Genomic DNA, 17,890 nt, shown 5'->3' with positions numbered 1-17,890 from the left:
CGGAGCCGTGTGTGGGCTTTTCGAAGGTTTAGTTCAGAGTTACATGACGCGTCTACAGCGAAGAGAATTCTTTCTGCGCAGCTGGCATGTTTCCGTTCCGTTTTACAACTGAAAGCAAAAGCCCCATATTCATGGAGGCTTCGAGATTACATTCTTATAATTAACACACAACCCTCCTTTATATTTGGATTTACTTTATTTGATATATTACAATGTCACGGACAGTGCATCTGCGCAATTCATGTGGCACAGACCCTATCGAGGTAAAAGAAAGTTAAAATAGAAAATAAACTGACAGCATATTCATTAAAATGATCATATATTTAGTCAAGTTCCGAAAAGTCATTATGACGTAGTACGAAGCAACCAACCAAGAAAATTAAGAAACATAAACAATGGGTCCCTTTCTTTGCATTCAGAGAAACAAAAAGAAACATTTAAGAGCTGATGCGACACTGCCCCCTAGTGATAGGTTTTGGAACAGTTTAATAAACTATCAGATTAACTTTTCCTTAATAAATTTTCAGATATAATTTGATAAACACAATAAATAAAACAGTAAGTAAAAGAGCTTTTACACCTTTTTTCTACACAGTTCTAGTGTTTTTTCTTAAATTCCTTTTTACAACACGGTGAAGCTGTGCATCCATTTAGTTTCTTCATCATACTGTGAGGGCACAGCTGGAATGCAAATGTAGTGAGGGGAATGTGAACACTCCACCTGAAGCATGCTGCCCGAGAAGATAAAACAGACACCTTAGACAAAGAAAAAAAAAAGAACCTCGGTCAGACAACTTAAAATGTGCAAAGATGGAGGAAAAAGGCTGAATGTAACAAACACCCTGACATTTTGTAAAACTATCCAGTGGTTTGTTGCACTGAGAATTTCTCTCTGCAGTGACAAACATTTAGAGTGTGATATCATTTCAAGCAGGTAAACAAATAAACGTCAAAGATGCAGCAGGTTCTGCAGCAAAGAAAATAAATATTATCCACACTGAAACAGCTCAGACCCAGTACACTTCACTGTACAGAGAGCAAAGGCACACCTCATATGCTTACAGATCCCAGTCTGAAACATTAAAACCCAAACACATCACTCACAACAAAATAAAGCTTCATTCAGTTGATTGTGTCTCTCACACTCCTTCAGTGATGACCTTATGAGACACCATAAATGATTTTCTTTAAGTGAAAATTTGCAAATGTAAATAATATCATAAAGTAACCGTAAAGCTATAGAATTTTTAACAATCCACAGAAACAACTGTAAAAACGCCCACGTACAGTATCATAGCAGCATTTCTAATCAGTATTCCTCTCTGTGTGAACAGTGTTAACCGCTCCTGCAGCTGCTTTCTGCTGCCAGGATCCCTGCCTGCTGAGTGTGTAGACATTAAATGTAACTGATGGTAAACACAAACGCATGCGGGCTTTCTCATTCGTCATCGATCAGCTTCTCCGCTCCGTTTTCTGCTTGTCTGCCAGCACTGCTTCCTCCTCCCTCTCCGCCTCCCTCTTCCTCCTCGTCTTCGTCTGTGTAGGAGAACGGCTGGCTGCTGTAGTTGATCATTGTGCGGGAGAGGTCCACCTCGATGGGGAACACATCTGCCTCCTTCAGGACGGCGTAGCAGTCATTGTAGTAATGTGACATTCCCGACACGAAGCGCTGCAGCTGGAACACGATGTCCTGAACTGGAGACGGGGAAGAAAGAAAACAAAAGCAACATGTTGAAGCTACTAAATCCTCAGCATCTGTTTACAGGCCACGGAGGACAGAGGAGGGAATAGCTAAAGGTGAAAAACAGCAAGAACAGACCGTGTTTCTGATCCAGCAGCTCTATCTTCTCCAGGACGTCTTTCCTCATTTTGGCAAAGCGGGCGCGGGCTTCCTGCCGACACCGAAGCACCAAACGGTACTCATAGTTACCAGTGCTGACGCGGTACAGAGGCTCCCCCATGGCCTGTGAGAAGGAAAATAGGATTTACTGGTTCATATCAAACATGTTTTCAGCTGCGGAAATCCAAGGAAAGCTTATAGCCAGTTCTTCCCCAGAGTGCTTATGGGAAAATGAGAGAAAAAAAAAACTTGCACTTGGTAAGTCTGCATCAGTGTGGTGAAATAAAGTTTGACTGTGAGCATGAAGGATATAGAGGCGGTCATGCTGAGATGGTAAATATCTACACCTTTTAAAAAGAACACCTGTTATCACCGAGTCTGACTCTAATCTAACACCTGTGTACAAAACAGAACATGATTAAACGCAGTCATCTCAAGCAGCTTCATACTTCAAGGTACCATCCCTATAACTAGAGAGAGGAACATAATGATCTCATGATAATTAAAGATGGGCATCTATAGTTAGTCTGCAGATACAAATGTGATGTTCCATCTTCTTACAGTCAGTTTTTCTAATGTTTTCATCTTTCTGCTTTAGAACGTTCAAAAAGTAGCAGGTTTCGGTTACATTTTTCCTGGGGTCAAATTTTTCCTCATAGAAGAATAATCTGACACACTGAACAGGAAGAAAATGTTGCAATCAAAATGTCACTTTTACATCAACTGTCAATATCATACTGATATAATTAAATCAGTAAAAATTGTGACTCACGATGCTGCTGTATTCTTCATCATCCATTTCCTTCACCTTCAAGCAGTACGACTGAAAGACACAAAAACCCGTCCTGTTATTCAACCTACAGGCTGACAGTGAACTTCAGTAAACGGAGTGTCAGCACCGCAGGTCTCACCAGATATTCAAACTTCACATCCAGGTACTTGCGGATGGTGAGCTTGGTGTCTGGTATGGCCTTATTAAGGTACGTGTTCAGATCATGGAGCATCTGCACAACGAGAGACACTTTAAAATCTAACATCCACTGGAAAACTGACATCTTACATAATAAATTTCACTCTGACAGATTTAAGGAACACAATATAAAGTATACACAGACAGAATTTTCCAAAGCTTTCTTTAAAATGAATGTTTTTAACTGATGTGTGCACTTTTAGTACAATGAATGACTCAAAGCATAAATTAAATCTGTGCTTACAGGTTTGATGGTCTTTAGAAGCTGAATGCCGTATTTCTCAATGTTGCGGTGAGCATCAGCAAACTTCACAAAAGCCTCGCTGGCAGCAGCCTGGGGCTCTCGTACCCCGATGACAGAAAACACATCTCCAAATGCTGCAAAGGGACAAAACCAGAAACCGCTCAGATATAGCTACGAGCAAAGATCTGCTAAAGTTAGAAAACAAAAAGTAATAAATACAACTCCACCAGCAAGCAGACATTGTATGAAAACATGACATTTTTCTTCATTTTATGGTCACGTTTCAACTAAAAGCTCCACCAGGTTTTAGCCTTCATTGGGGAAAAAAAACAAAACAAAAAAAACAACAGCAAACTTTCGCTTGGGGGTGAGAGTGGATTATTCCACTGGTGTAATACTGTTTTTCTCGTTTGTGATTTTGGATATAGTGACTGACCTCTGTGGGTTTGAGAAAGCTCAAAAAACGCCCTCAGTAGTCTTTTCGTGTGCTCCATCAGCCCTGCAACGCAAACAGAGAACAACAGCGTCTCTGTGGATTAAAAGCTCTCTCATATCTGTGATTATGGAGTTTTCACATTACATGATTAACATGTTTAGGTAAAGAATCTTATCATTCTTTACCTTTGTACAGCTCTGCCGTTTTCTCCAGCTCTTCCAGTCTTTTGACAAGTCCATCTGTAAAGAAGAATAAGTTAAATCTAAGTAGATATGAACAAACCTGCAGTTACCATCTTAGCAGTCTTACCATTGCATAGAATAGCTCGACTGAGTCCAAGAGCATCCGCTGTTCCTGAGCTCAAATTCTCTACGAGTCGATGTTTGACTTTTTTCAGCACTGAAACATAGAAAATATCAATGTTTAACACAAACTAACGCAGCAGTGAAAACGATTTGTTGAGATTCTGCAAGAATGCAGTACACAGCACTGCAGTGCACGCTTCAAAAGAAAGTAACATAAATATAAATACCTATGTCCAGAGACTTCCCCTGTTTTGGGTCAGCCTGCAGCTTATTGTAGTGGATCACTGCCTCTCCCTGTGAAAATAGGATCAACAGTTAAATGAACCAAATAAATAAATAAATATAGGATGGTGAGAGGAAGAGCATCTATTGTAGCAGTGCTAAATATAAGAAATAGAACTGTTTTAGCTTTTGTTGAGATTATGCAAGAATGCAGTACAAAGCACTGCTATGCATGCTTCAAAGAAAGTTACATTTCACCTTAGTAGATAAGTTAAAATTAATAATGTGCAACATTCATGGTGCTAAGTGTGAAATGTATTTTCAGTGACGGGCAGCAGCAACACCACCTAATCCTTTTAATCCCACACTGAACCCCATCTTTATCCCACCACGCAGGAAGTCATGGAATTTTTTGGGTTGTGAACAAAAGATGCCAAAAACAACAGCGCCACTATTCACCGGTGATGGTACGCCACATGCTACGGGCTATTGTCCCGACCTCTTCAGCACAGCTTAGCAAACCAGTGAAGTCACTCCTACAGTGTCCTGTCTACAGTGGGAAGGTGGGCTCATATATCACTAACTGTTGGACTGTGCTGGACATAAAAAAGTGAGTCATCTTTTAACTATTTTCAAAATTTCTTTTAAATGACACACAGTGTTTCTGTGGTTTGGTTCTTTTTTTCTTCATTATGGGGCACTGGTCATCAGAGGTGAGGGTGAGTATGAAGAGTCGCTGTCTTTAGGTTTAAAAGATTAAAAACAAGAGTTTAATAATAGGGCTCATGTTAACATCATTATTTCAACAAGGCTGTCATAAGATTTTCACAGCAATGACACTATTATTGTATTCAAAATAATCCATGGAAATAATCATCACATCACAACAACTACCAAAAATCTGAAAAGGCTAATAAAGCTATCAGTCAAATGCATCTTTTTCTTTAGTGTGTATGGAGATGGTGAGAGTTTTTGTAGCTACAGATGCAAAAATGACTGTACTATTATTCTAAACTGTGTGCATTTTTGTCACACTGTAATGATAAATAGCAGTTATGGTCAATAGTGTAATGCTGAGTTTTTAATAAACACTTTCAGAGTCGGTGTACCTGCACAGCTTGAATCATCTTGGCCACCTCCACCTTAGTTTTGCCCTTGACTGCTTTCCCGTTCACACCTGTGATTTCATCACCTGCTGCCAGCGTCCCATCCAAAGCTGCTGGTGTGTTATCAAACACCTGCAAAGCAACAGCAACCGCATTTAAAAAGTACCGTGACAAAGTACAGTTATTTTTCCTGAATAAGAGGCGATAAGCTGCATTTAATGACCCGTATGCTAAACAGCAGCAAACTGAGACAGATACAGTCTTATAACATTTAAAGCATGATGGAAACTTCTGGTGATCGATGACATGTTAATAAATAAAGTCATAATAAATTATTCTGTGTGCACCTGAACAATGTAGAGGCAAGGGCAGTACTGAGCCCCACCACCAATGCTGATGCCTATAAGATTATTAGCATCTTTCTTCAGAGTCACAGTCCCAGGCACTGTTGGTATCCCCCTGTTAAGACAGAGAAAAAAACCCACACTAATTGAGCTTTGAAGCATTTTGTTCAGCTTATTCTGGGACATTCTGTAATGAGGGAACTATATCATAGTTTATATCAAGGCATTCACCTTATCAGTTACTGTTTTAGATGTTTAATAATGTATGGCAATCATATGTGATTCGGCGGGGTGGGTAGAGAAAGCTCATTAATGACTCACAGTTTGTCCTCCTCCAATTCATAGTCCATATCTGTGAACATTGCAGGACAGCGTCACTCCTGTCCCTGTGAAACCTGCGAGAGAGTACAATAAAACAGAAATCAAAGGTTTTAACTGGATCTAGTGATCAGAAACCAAAGAAACGCTCATTAAAAGAGTGAGAATCAGAACACGTTTAAGAGTTTGAGCTACCGGTGAATTTAAAAGTAGTTTATAGTCAGATGGACTATCGGAAAATCACCAAAATTGGCAGCTTTGCTTTCCTGATGCGGCAAATCTAATCGCTGTGGAGTCAGTGAGGAAACGCTGGAGCAGAGCAAACAGCTGGTAACCCGCAGTGCATGCTAACATCCTAACAACAACCATTTAAATACGTTTTAATTAATGTAACTGTTGCACTTAATATATCTGCATGCACACACAAACCAGTCACTGTTAGATTTCATTACAGTGACCGAGGTCAGTAAGGAACTTGGATTATTAGCTGCTAGCCTGTAGGCTAATAGCAGCTGCATTTAGCTAATGTTGTCCCCTGAAACGTCAGCAGGCCATTAACAATTTACCTTTCTTAGGCGTCGCACAGAGTCGTCATAAAGATATTATTCAGTGTGCATAAAATCAAAATATTTTTTTTTTGAATCGCCCTTTTTATTCGCAATTATCTCAACTTCTCGATCTAAAGACAGCTTCTATTTACTTTATTTTGTCACTTCCGGAAGGATGACGGAAGTTGTTGTTAAAACGTATTACAAAAGGAAGGACTGGATAATCATTTTCTAGTTTTTTCTTACAGTCTATAATTCTATATTCCTCAGTGTAAATGATACAGATTATTTATTTTAAACTTCTCATCAGCTCATATGAAAACACTGTAATTGTATTTTAGCAGATTTAATTAAAGTCCTTCCAGGATTCGCTTGTTTCTAATTTAGACTACGCGTTTTACTGCCATCCAGTGGTTAGAGTGTCAACCTGCCCCTGCATGAAATTATGTCAAATATAATATTATTACAGATTTGTTTTGATGGAAAAAGTGATGTACATTTCACTAATGATCTTGTTTGTAGATCATTTTAAATGTCAAGCATACAAACACAATTGTTGCAAAATAGACTTATTGCATGGGTATGGTACACTATATAGATTATTTTATTCTAGAGTCATCAGCAGTATATTGAAGGCCCTCATTAATATGCAAAATTAATACCAATGAAAAATACAAAAATCACACTAATTTGTTCATATACTAATTTGCTGTTGCAGGTGATTAAACAGAGTGGTGCTTGTACTGAATATAGTATGATGTTGAATGAGTCAGTGTCAAAAGAGAATCTTACTAAAACTCATGTCTTGCATCAGAAATAAACTAGAATTCACAGTTACCCCATTTACCTTTTTTTCTCCCGGCACAGTAGACTATACCTCTGCTGACACTCCATCATCCAGGACTGTTCACCAGCAACCAGTATGAGTATGGTAAGCTTAGGTTTGTGTATGCCACTACATGTCAACAAATTAACTACATTTTACCCTTTAATAAATTATTTGCAAAACTGAAAATGCAAAGTTATTTCATTCTCAAGACTTCTTCAGATTATATTCTAACCATGTGTTCAGGAACTCGAACTGAAGAATGTGGATTTGAGAGCCGGAGATGAGCTGAAAATAAAAGGGGTAATTCTGCATGATGCAGAGAGGTAAGCTAACAAAACTCATAACATTTATTTTTTCAGTACAGTAACCATATAAACTGAATGAAAGCTACATATGCTGTTAATCCTGCAGTAGGAAAATCCAATCTAGCACAAAGTGGACTTTTACAAATTATATTATATCTTGTATTCCACTGTGTGATCATGTGTTCAAAGCTCTGCAAGCCATTGATATTAAAACATAGTTTGTACAACCTCTGATCAACAGATTCCAGATTGATCTTGGCTGTGATGCAGATGACCTGGCACTGCACTTCAACCCTCGTTTCCATGATGACACTGATGGTGCTGTGCTGGTGTGCAACTCAAAGATTGCTGGTTGCTGGGGCGATGAAAAACGGGAAATTCACAACCCCCTACAGAGGGGTGCTGATGTCAAGGTGAGGGAATGTGATCGAAGTAATTGATGATGTACTGAGTGTCTGAGTATTATGAATATCACAAGAAGGTTTTTGATTAGATCAAATGGATGTTTGGTTTACCCACATAAAACACAAAAAACACACTAATATTCTTGCAGATATTAAGCTGGGGGATGAAGGTTGGGTTGGAATTGATTGTGTTTTGGAAAAAATGTTTTCTTATGAATTTTTCTTCTGTTTCAGATTGTGTTGAAACTGGCTGAAGACACGTTTGAAGTGGAACTTCCTGATGGACAGGAAGTCCAGTTTCCAAATCGTGTTGGTATGGGTACCATCAGCTACATCAGAGTCACAGGAGACTTTAAACTGAAATCCTTCAAGATCTGCTAAGAGATACAACTGTAAACAGATGCTGTGTTTAACACTTTAGTTATAGATGAGGTTTGACTGTCTGAATGTTATTCTTACAATAACAGTCAGTTATTGACTGAAGAATCATTAAGAGATAAAGAGAAATTAATACATTTAAGTGGATTAAAATGTCCTGTTGTGCAAAATGATATAAAATGTTTACAGTCAAATAATCATGTTTTGTCATCTTTAAGGTTTTGCAGCCTCTTACAAACACAGTATAAGTCAAAGCATGAAAGGGTAAAAGTATGATGACACGGAACAATAGAAGAAAATGCAAATATATTAGTTCTTTGCTAAATCCAGTAACTGATTATTTATAGTCATGTAAACATGTAGATAAAACATGCAGAGAAAAATGGCTCCAAATGATACAAAATGCATGTGGGGCACGAGGGTTCCTAGTTAACACTTTTCTATGTGGAGTTTGTATGTTACTTGTGCCTCCATAGGTTTCCAACTTCTTTTGAAATGCATGTTAGGTTAACTGGTGGGCCTTTTAAGTTCCAAACAAAAAAGTAGTCCTGGAGTTGGCCACCCCTGAAATATATCATATATCAGTCAAATCAATAAAGCCATCTAGCATTGGAATCCTGCTGAATTACGTTGTGGAAATTTAAAATAAAACCTGCAAACACCTCAGTGAGCATGATTTGAAGTGAGTTTAATAACATATTGCAATATGGAGAGACTCTGGTCAATCACCTAAGCAATCTCTGAAAATGGGCGCAGTTGCTCATGTCTTATGTGTCTGTGAAGGTTCTCAGTCATCCAGGTCATCGTAGTCAAAGGAGCTTGCAAAGAAAAGCGTCTGGACTTCTTTAAGTTGCTTGAAGACGTTTCACCTCTCATCCGAGAAGCTTCTTCAGTTCTAAGGTCAAATGGTGGAGAGTCCCAGATATAAACCTAGTGGGAGTATCCCCCCACAGAGGGACAAAAGGACCCCCTGATGATCCTCTAATCGCCTGAGCCAAGGTGTGAAATTGGGTGTGGGTCCCAATCAGCCAGGGTTTCGGGTGTGTTCATTGTGAAACCTGGCCCCACCTTATCATGCGAATTCCTGAGATCAGATGGCCCAGGATGTGAGTGGGCGTTAAGGCGTCTGGGAAGGGATCTCAAAACTGGATTATAGATGGCAGAGAGTTGGTGTCGTAAACCCCTGCCTCTGTTCAAAGATGGTCGCTCACAGTGGACATAGATGGCTTCTTTCACTCCTCTTTCAAACCATCTGTCCTCTCTGTCCAAAATGTGAACATTGGCATCCTCGAAAGAGTGTCCTTTATCCTTAAGATGCAGATGGACTGCTGAGTCTTGTCCTGTGGAGGTGGCTCTTCTGTGTTGTGCCATGCGCTTGTGAAGTGGCTGTTTGGTCTCTCCAATGTAGAGGTCTGAGCATTCCTCGCTGCACTGTACAGCATACACCACATTGTTAAGTCTGTGTTTTGGCGTTTTGTCTTTCGGGTGAACCAGTTTCTGTCTGAGCGTGTTGCTGGGTCTGAAATACACTGGGATGTCATGCTTGGAGAAAACTCTCCTGAGTTTTTCTGATACACCGGCTACATAGGGGATGACAATGTTGTTGCGAAGGCAAGCTATAACTTTCTTTTTGTAGCTGCTTGTGGGGTCTCGCTTTAGGGCTTCGTAGGTATTGTTGTCACTGAGGAGAGTAGTGATCTTTGTATGGTAATCTGTAGTGTTTAGGACCACGGTGCATCTTCCCTTATCAGCTGGTAAAACAGTGATGTTGTGGTCTTTGCTCAGGGAAGCGACAGCCTTCTTTTCCTGTATTGTGAGGTTGGATGGAGGGACTTTGGCACTGGAGAGCGTGGCTGAGACTTTCATCCTGATTTGCTCTGCTTCTGTCTGTGATAATTTATTAATCCGTATGGCAGATTCCGTGGCTGTGATGAGGTGCACTATGGGCAACTGTTGTGGAGAAATGGCACATAGGCTACATAGGGGATGACAACAACATTGTCATCCCCTATGTAGCCGGTGTATCAGAAAAACTCAGGAGAGTTTTCTCCAAGCATGACATCCCAGTGTATTTCAGACCCAGCAACACGCTCAGACAGAAACTGGTTCACCCGAAAGACAAAACGCCAAAACACAGACTTAACAATGTGGTGTATGCTGTACAGTGCAGCGAGGAATGCTCAGACCTCTACATTGGAGAGACCAAACAGCCACTTCACAAGCGCATGGCACAACACAGAAGAGCCAGCTCCACAGGACAAGACTCAGCAGTCCATCTGCATCTTAAGGATAAAGGACACTCTTTCGAGGATGCCAATGTTCACATTTTGGACAGAGAGGACAGATGGTTTGAAAGAGGAGTGAAAGAAGCCATCTATGTCCACTGTGAGCAACCATCTTTGAACAGAGGCGGGGGTTTACGACACCAACTCTCTGCCATCTATAATCCAGTTTTGAGATCCCTTCCCAGACGCCTTAACGCCCACTCACATCCTGGGCCATCTGACCTCAGGAATTCGCATGATAAGGTGGGACCAGGTTTCACAATGAACTCACCCGAAACTCTGGCTGATTGGGTCCCACACCCAGTTTCACACCTTGGCTCAGGCAATTAGAGGATCATCAGGGGGTCCTTTTGTCCCTCTGTGGGGGGTTACTCCCACTAGGTTTATATCTGGGACTCTCCACCATTTGACCTTAGAACTGAAGAAGCTTCTCGGATGAGAGGTGAAACGTCTTCAAGCAACTTAAAGAAGTCCAGACGCTTTTCTTTGCAAGCTCCTTTGACCATGTCTTATGTGCTTTGACCAAACTCAGAGACAAAGAAAATGCCTCAACACATCAGGTGAGTCTATACCTTCAGCACAGCTCATCCTTGAAACCCTTTTCTTCAGAGAGAGAGAATTACGACCTTGTTTTCTGCTGCCGTTACCTAGAGATCGACATCCCTGATAAGCAGAAGGAGCCCCACTATCTGCTTAATGTCTCCCATGAACTTACAATGGCCCCATTGTGTATGTTTGATAGAGCAGAAGGCCTATTTGTGGTCCACATGCAAACAACTGGTGGCATAGTGATTCTACAGTTACTAAAGTGATTTGGTTAAAATATGTGATCAATACATCAGAAAATAAATCTTCCACCACAATTATAATCTGTGACTAAGATCATGTATTTATAGTTATAGGTAAACTGTGATAGCTTTGTACATATTGGATAAAAGACACAGACGATCAGTGACTTGAAGAATAGAACATAATCTGTTTATTATCAGTCTGATAATTACATTGCAGTTATAACCAAAGAAAAATCTCCAAACGTTTTGCCAAAACATGTCATTAAAGGTATGCTTTCCAACAAATATTCTAATATTCTGTATGTATGGTGCAACACATGACCTTGAATCAGACCAGCAGTTAAGAAAATGGATAGATGCTGCACAGATAGATCACTGGCTGTGGGGTCTGGCAGATGCTGAGGCACTTCAGTTTTTCTCAGTGCACATTTATTACGGATGTACCACCAGGTAAATAATCTCAATTTGAGTGTAATGTTCAGCTATGTTAAATTGAGAGAAAATATTTCCATTAAGTAGTGATCTACACATTTGTTTGACAAGCAAAAGTGTTGTTGGTTCAGTTCCAGCTGAAGACCCTTTCAGGGTTGCACAAGGAAAGGCATCTGGCTTAAACCTCAACCAAAATCAAGCATGAGGAGCTATTTGGTGCAGTGAACCCTTGTGAGGCAGGAGCAGCAGAAAAATAGCTTTAATGTATCAGAAGCATATAATATCTCTCTGTGCGTGTTAATTTTTAAAAAAAAAATCATGCTCATTTAAAATGCAAATAAAAAAAACATTCAAGGATATAGACAATATAGGATTTTCAGTACTGAAACACTCAAGATAATATTGGTGTGATTTCAAATTACATAAGCCGGTTAGCAAACTAATATAACTTCCATACAATATCAAAAAAATAGGGTATGAAGAACACTATTCATGCACTCTGCATGAGCTAAACTTTAAATTTTCAGATATGATTAAATACAATTTTAAACCGTCCTTACATACAATAATTTCATTGTTCTTTGTGTTTTTCTTCAAAAATAAATAAAAAAAATTCTTCTGCTTTTCCCCACATGAGAAAAATTTCCTAATCACAAACTTGGTTGATGACACAGTGATTTAATATTAACACTGACATATTTCTCACTGCATTCTTAAAATGATTATTGTTCCTATATTCTCGCCTGTGTGTTTATGTCTGTGAAGTTGTTTTCTGTTTACCAGTTTAATCACTTCTTACCTCTTCATTAGTGAATTCTGTCCATTTAGGGGGAATCTCACCACGTCCTGTGAAACTTAAACCATAGTGCTCTTCTAGCCTCTTCTTAAATTTGCAAACAAACCATATCCAGTACTTCGATGTATACTCATCAGGAGTAATGCTCCAGTTAGCAAACCTCGCCCAGCTTTTCTGTACTCTTTATAAAGAAAAAGCTCCTCTGAAACTTCATCTGGGTAAAATTTTCCATCACTTGCAACTTCTGTTGTGCAGATCTTAACACACATTTCCTTAGTGTTTCTGTAATGCACACCACTGACTGCTTGAGACTGATGAAAGGGGCAACTGTTATCAATTTTGTCCTTAATCACATGATCTTCCATAGTGTTGGTACAAACAGCTCTACAGAACGGGCAGGTTTCCCAGCAACACTCAGTCTGAATTCCTTTATCTTATCCAGGGAAAGCTGATTCATCTCCTCTGTGATTGATATAAGACCTTTCTCAATCTCTTCTTTAAGAAAGTCAAAATTGTTTATGTCCCCAAAATTTTGACAAGAGATGGCACCAAGAGTCAGTTTATCTTTAAGGAACCTGGAAAACTCCTTAACCCACATGTAAATGTCTCTGTTCTGTGTTGTGACTTGATTTGTTGCATCAAATAAAGCATGACTGACAAGTTTGTTGATGTCATCCACATTTTTCCTGAGTATATCCAATGCTGCATTTTTTGATTCTCTGGACATGTGTTTACTCTCTCTTTGATAAAAGCTGCTACTTGCTTCCTTGGATTTCTGATGTAGGTGATGAAAGCATCAAAGTCCTCTTTCTCTGCAAATGACTTCAACAAATGTTTCTCTAAGGCTACGTTCACACTGCAGGTCTTAATGCTCAATTCCGATTTTTTTGTCTGCTTGTTCACACTACAAATAAAATGCGACAGCAAATGCGCTCTAGTGTGAACGCGCAAAGTGGCCTGCATGCGCAAAAGAAGACGTCACACACAACGCGCTCTGTTCCCATATGGAAAAGATATATATATATAACTCTTATAAAGTTTGTATCTGTCTTGTGTGAAACTTGTATGAAAAGCATATAAGAGTGAAAACAGATATAAGATCCCTTGAAAAATTATATAATGAAACTTGTATGTTTTGGATACTTACTAAAACAATGTATGAAAGTAATGAGAAAGTGGCCACTTTCATGAGTAATCACATATAAGTTTTTACTATTTCTTTTCCATATGGGTTTAGACCCAGACCAACAGTATTGTTTGACTGATGGCCCTTAATATAAAGACTTCGGACTTTACGTTTCCCAATTTTTGCTTTAAGTTATTTTTATTATTTACATAATAATATAGATAACCTAATAATGATCCTTATTGCTGTTTTAGAGGAGCGGTGCTTTAAAGGATAGTTGCAGATTTCTGTCAGAATCTGCAGATTATACAGTACAAATAAAATGTTCACGTTTCTCCAACATTGTCTTCCCAACAGTTTCACCGGATGGCCAGGAAGTGTTCGCGATGTCTTCTCCGGCGCTGATAATTGGCGTCTGTCTTGTGTCGGTGACGTAAAAGACGGATTTAATGCGACTTGACCATTCACACAGCAGTCGCTTTCTGAAACATTGGATATGTATCGGATTCAGTACCACATACGAAAGTGACCCAGATCGGATTTGAAAATATCGGATTTGTGCCGTTCACACTGTCATAGCATGATCGGATATGGGTCGCATAGGGTCAAAAAAATCGGATTTGATGCGCTTTCGCCTGCAGTGTGAACGTAGCCTAAGTTCAATCTGTTCTCACTGAATGCTGGGTAGCTGCACTTCATCTTTCCAGCGAGATCAATGGCAGTCTTGTTACAAACAGCCTCAACAATGGAAAACTTCAGTTTTTCATGGATCAAACACAACAGCAGATGAGTTTCCTTTGCAGAAGCTTCTAAAAATGTTGTAGTATTGTGGTTTTTTACTCTCCAAGTAAGTGTGTGGGTAAATAAGGTGAGTGCTCCAGAGAGGACCTACAGCCAAGGTGGACCATCTTAAGTGAGACAGGTAGGTATTTCACGCTTCAACTCCAGGGGTTGTGTAGCCAACTGAAATGAGCTTGACATATATTCATATACAGTGGCTTGCAAAAGTATTCAGTCCCCTTGAACTTTTCCGCATTTTGTCACATTACAGCCACAAACATGAATCAATTTTATGAACAGCAGTTTCCAGATCTTGCCACAGATTCTCGATTGGATTTAGATCTGGACTTTGACTGGGACATTCTAACACATGGATATGTTTTGTTTTAACCAATTCCATTTTTGCCCTGGCTTTATGTTTAAGGTCATTGTCCTGCTGGAAGGTGAACCTCCACCCCAGTCTCAAGTCTTTTGCAGACTCCAAGAGGTTTTCTTCCAAGATTGCCCTGTATTTGGCTCCATCCATCTTCCCATCAACTCTGACCAGCTTCCCTGTCCCTGCTGAAGAGAAGCACCCCCCTGGCCTTGTCTTGGTAGGTTTACAGTTGTGCCATACTCCTTCCATTTCTGAATGATCGCTTGAACAGTGCTCCGTGGGATGTTCAAGGCTTGGGAAATCTTTTTGTAGCCTAAGCCTGCTTTAAATTTCTCAATAACTTTATCCCTGACCTGTCTGGTGTGTTCTTTGGACTTCATGGTGTTGTTGCTCCCAATATTCTCTTAGAAAACCTCTGAGGCCGTCACAGAGCAGCTGTATTTGTACTGACATTAGATTACACACAGGTGCACTCTGTTTAGTCATTAGCACTCATCAGGCAATGTCTATGGGCAACTGACTGCACTTAGACCAAAGGGGGCTGAATAATTACGCACGCCCCACTTTGCAGTTATTTATATATAAAAAATGTTTGGTATCATGTATGATTTTCGTTCGACTTCTCAAGTGTACACCACTTTGTATTGGTCTTTCATGTGGAATTCCAGTAAAATTGATTCATGTTTGTGGCTGTAATGTGACAAAATGTGGGAAAGTTCAAGGGGGCCGAATACTTTCGCAAGTTGGAAGTGATAGCAGTGCTGTAAATTTAAATTTTTTCAGAAATCTCTCAGTCAGAACATGGTATATCATGTTTAAGTGGAAACTAGCGAGCTAACTTCCTGTTAACTTCTAACTAAGTTAAATTTCATAAATTCTGTTTTCATGGATACCTGGATGTTAAACTTAATTGTTACATCTGGTAAAGCAGCAACGCTGATCATTTTATTAAAGATAAAAACTGTCTAAATCCTTCCAACTTTTAGTGTGCCGCAGTGTTCGTTTGACTTTGGGACCTGAAGCGGACGGAGTTTTAGGCCCAGATTACTCCGAGTCTGCGAGGCTACTGACTACGGTAGTTGTAATGCTCTGACAAGCCAGCAAGCGGTGTGGTTTGGTAGCTTACCAAAGTCATACTAAAACACATTTTTGACAGACTTTTGAGCGCTGTGTACCACATAAAATCGGTTCAAGGTCAGTAAGCACAACCAGAATCCATACATAAGGTGCACCGGATTATAAGGTGCACTGCCAATTTTTGAGAAAATTAAAGGATTTTAAATGTGCCTTATGGCGTGGAAAATACGATAAGTAGCAGTTTGGTGCTGCTAATCAAATGCATCCGATTAACAGATCATGATTAATTACCAATTTAATCATGATCAAGAGTGAATGAATGTATCAAGGCAAATGTTTTGGCAGTTTGTTGGTCTGGAGAATTCAGGGGTTTCTTACCACAATGTCACAAACTTCCCACGAGTGGATATCCCAGCAAATTCAAGGTTAGGCTGTGCAATGCTCAGAGAAACGTCAAAATACACCAGAGTTAGACCTCAAACTCTACAGGCCTTAGTTAGAATTTTAGATACTAAAGTTCATGACAGTAAAATTTAAAAAAAAAAGACTCAAAAGTATGGCATGCTTAGAACGGTTGTCAGTAAAAGCCTCTTCTCTCTAAAAAGAACATGGCAACTATCGTGTTCAAATTTTTTCAGAAATTAGGAAAAATTAGGAGAAATATCTGTTGTTTAAAAAGAATTTATTTGCTTTGGCAGTGTGAACACAACAGTCTGCCTCACACCAAGGATGACCCTTATCAGGCTGTACAGTTTTTATACTGCGATAATAACAAATTATTATGTCTTATTATGTCTGTCTTCTTCCGGAACCCATCCTGATATCTCCATTCGAATCCTCTCCATTCAGTCCGACCTCACCTCATATCTGCTCCTGTTTTTTCTGGAATCAGAAAGACAGACGCAAAAACACCTCCCTGCCTAGCCTTGATCATTTTAATATTACTGATTCTAACATCTAGTTGAGGACAGTCTGTTTTGACTTCCCTTGGCCCAGAGAATATCCTTCTAACCATTATCAAGTGTGATGTGTAAGCATGCAGCAAATCCCCCTGCACTACTACGTCAACCCTAGTATTTCAAGTCCAGACATAGCGCTGTACGAGGTTTCTGACCCTCCAAAAGAACATGTGTATCGTTCAGCCTGCTATCCCACAGCTTCCCCTTAAGTGTGATACTCAGCTTTTCAGCTTTCCCCTTAACTGGGGTGAGGTCCTGTGGTCAAGTCAGTGCTAAATCAGCAGCCATCCTCATTCGGTCAGTTGCTGGATCTTACAGACCGTCAGCCTGTCCCCTCACGAGAACGCACCAAACGAACACAGGCATTTTATCTTTTAAACATGATTCAGTGTTTCTTTTAATCATGAAAAGCCTAAGCATGCAAAGGTGCAATATAGATTTAGCCTTTCCTACCTCTCAACACCCAAGGGCTCCAATTTATGTCTCGGCTCAGCCATGAATCCTCCTCACTTGATTCATCACTGACCCCAACCAGCAATGGCATCCGATAGGATGGTATTGCACGTTCTTCCATTATTGCAGCTGTTATTGATCTGTTAATTGGAGTCCTTAAACATGGGATTAGACAACATCCACAACAAGTCAATATAGCTATGAATGTAGCCAATGACACCGTCAATGATAAAAAAAAATAGCTTTATACTTTCCAAATGTATTAGTCAACCACTCAACCAGAGGATCTTCAATCCCAGAAAACTCCTTCATCTCATGTGATAATGTCTGTAGTCCTGCCATGACCTGGTAACTAGTGGTGGGCGGATCGATCCAAATATTGATAGTATCGATCCCAAGTCAGGATCGGTATCAGATCGATAGTAGCCTGGTTAGATCGATTCTTTTCTTTGAGTTCTGATTGTTCGCTATGCTGTGCTTTCGGCAAAAACGAAACAGCCATGTTGCTGGACTCGCTGCTCCTGTGTCAGCGGAGAGCAGGCACACTTTGCCCCCCCTTATGTTTC

At 39.9% G+C, this 17,890-nt stretch overlaps 2 protein-coding genes and 1 pseudogene across 3 annotated transcripts; 1 reads left to right on the top strand and 2 right to left on the bottom strand.

The window, feature by feature from the left end:
• Positions 1-177: 177 nt before the first annotated feature.
• pick1 (protein interacting with prkca 1) lies at positions 178-6,516 on the bottom strand. Its single transcript, XM_085270551.1, has 13 exons — positions 6,352-6,516; positions 5,789-5,862; positions 5,471-5,582; positions 5,127-5,255; positions 4,023-4,089; positions 3,800-3,889; positions 3,676-3,729; positions 3,491-3,553; positions 3,055-3,188; positions 2,752-2,844; positions 2,613-2,663; positions 1,820-1,964; positions 178-1,695 (listed from the first exon to the last, which is right to left on the bottom strand). Exons 2-13 carry the CDS (start codon positions 5,827-5,829, stop codon positions 1,439-1,441), a joined length of 1,236 nt encoding a protein of 411 aa, XP_085126677.1. The 5' UTR covers positions 5,830-5,862; positions 6,352-6,516; the 3' UTR covers positions 178-1,438.
• Positions 4,513-8,446, top strand: LOC146575715 (galectin-2-like). 2 transcript variants are annotated; one of them, XM_085270552.1, is made up of 5 exons: positions 4,513-4,627; positions 7,204-7,264; positions 7,406-7,485; positions 7,709-7,880; positions 8,106-8,446. In XM_085270552.1, the coding sequence occupies exons 2-5, from the start codon at positions 7,256-7,258 to the stop codon at positions 8,250-8,252; spliced, it is 408 nt and encodes a 135-aa protein (XP_085126678.1). In that variant the 5' UTR covers positions 4,513-4,627; positions 7,204-7,255; the 3' UTR covers positions 8,253-8,446. The 2 variants fall into 2 exon arrangements, with proteins under 2 accessions (XP_085126678.1, XP_085126679.1); XM_085270553.1 differs by lacking the exon at positions 4,513-4,627 and adding an exon at positions 5,843-6,115 and having other exon boundaries at positions 7,201-7,264.
• Positions 8,447-12,541: 4,095 nt separating this feature from the next.
• Positions 12,542-17,445, bottom strand: LOC146575714 (interferon-induced very large GTPase 1-like; annotated as a pseudogene).
• Positions 17,446-17,890: the final 445 nt, after the last annotated feature.

Source organism: Mchenga conophoros, linkage group LG4 (genome assembly GCF_057382185.1).
Source record: "Mchenga conophoros isolate Kocher_MC1m ecotype Shallow Benthic linkage group LG4, M_conophoros_male_GT1.1, whole genome shotgun sequence".
Classification (NCBI taxonomy): Eukaryota; Metazoa; Chordata; class Actinopteri; order Cichliformes; family Cichlidae; genus Mchenga; species Mchenga conophoros.
The sequence above is the reverse complement of the archived record's forward strand: the minus strand, read 5'-3'. Positions and strand labels throughout refer to the sequence as shown.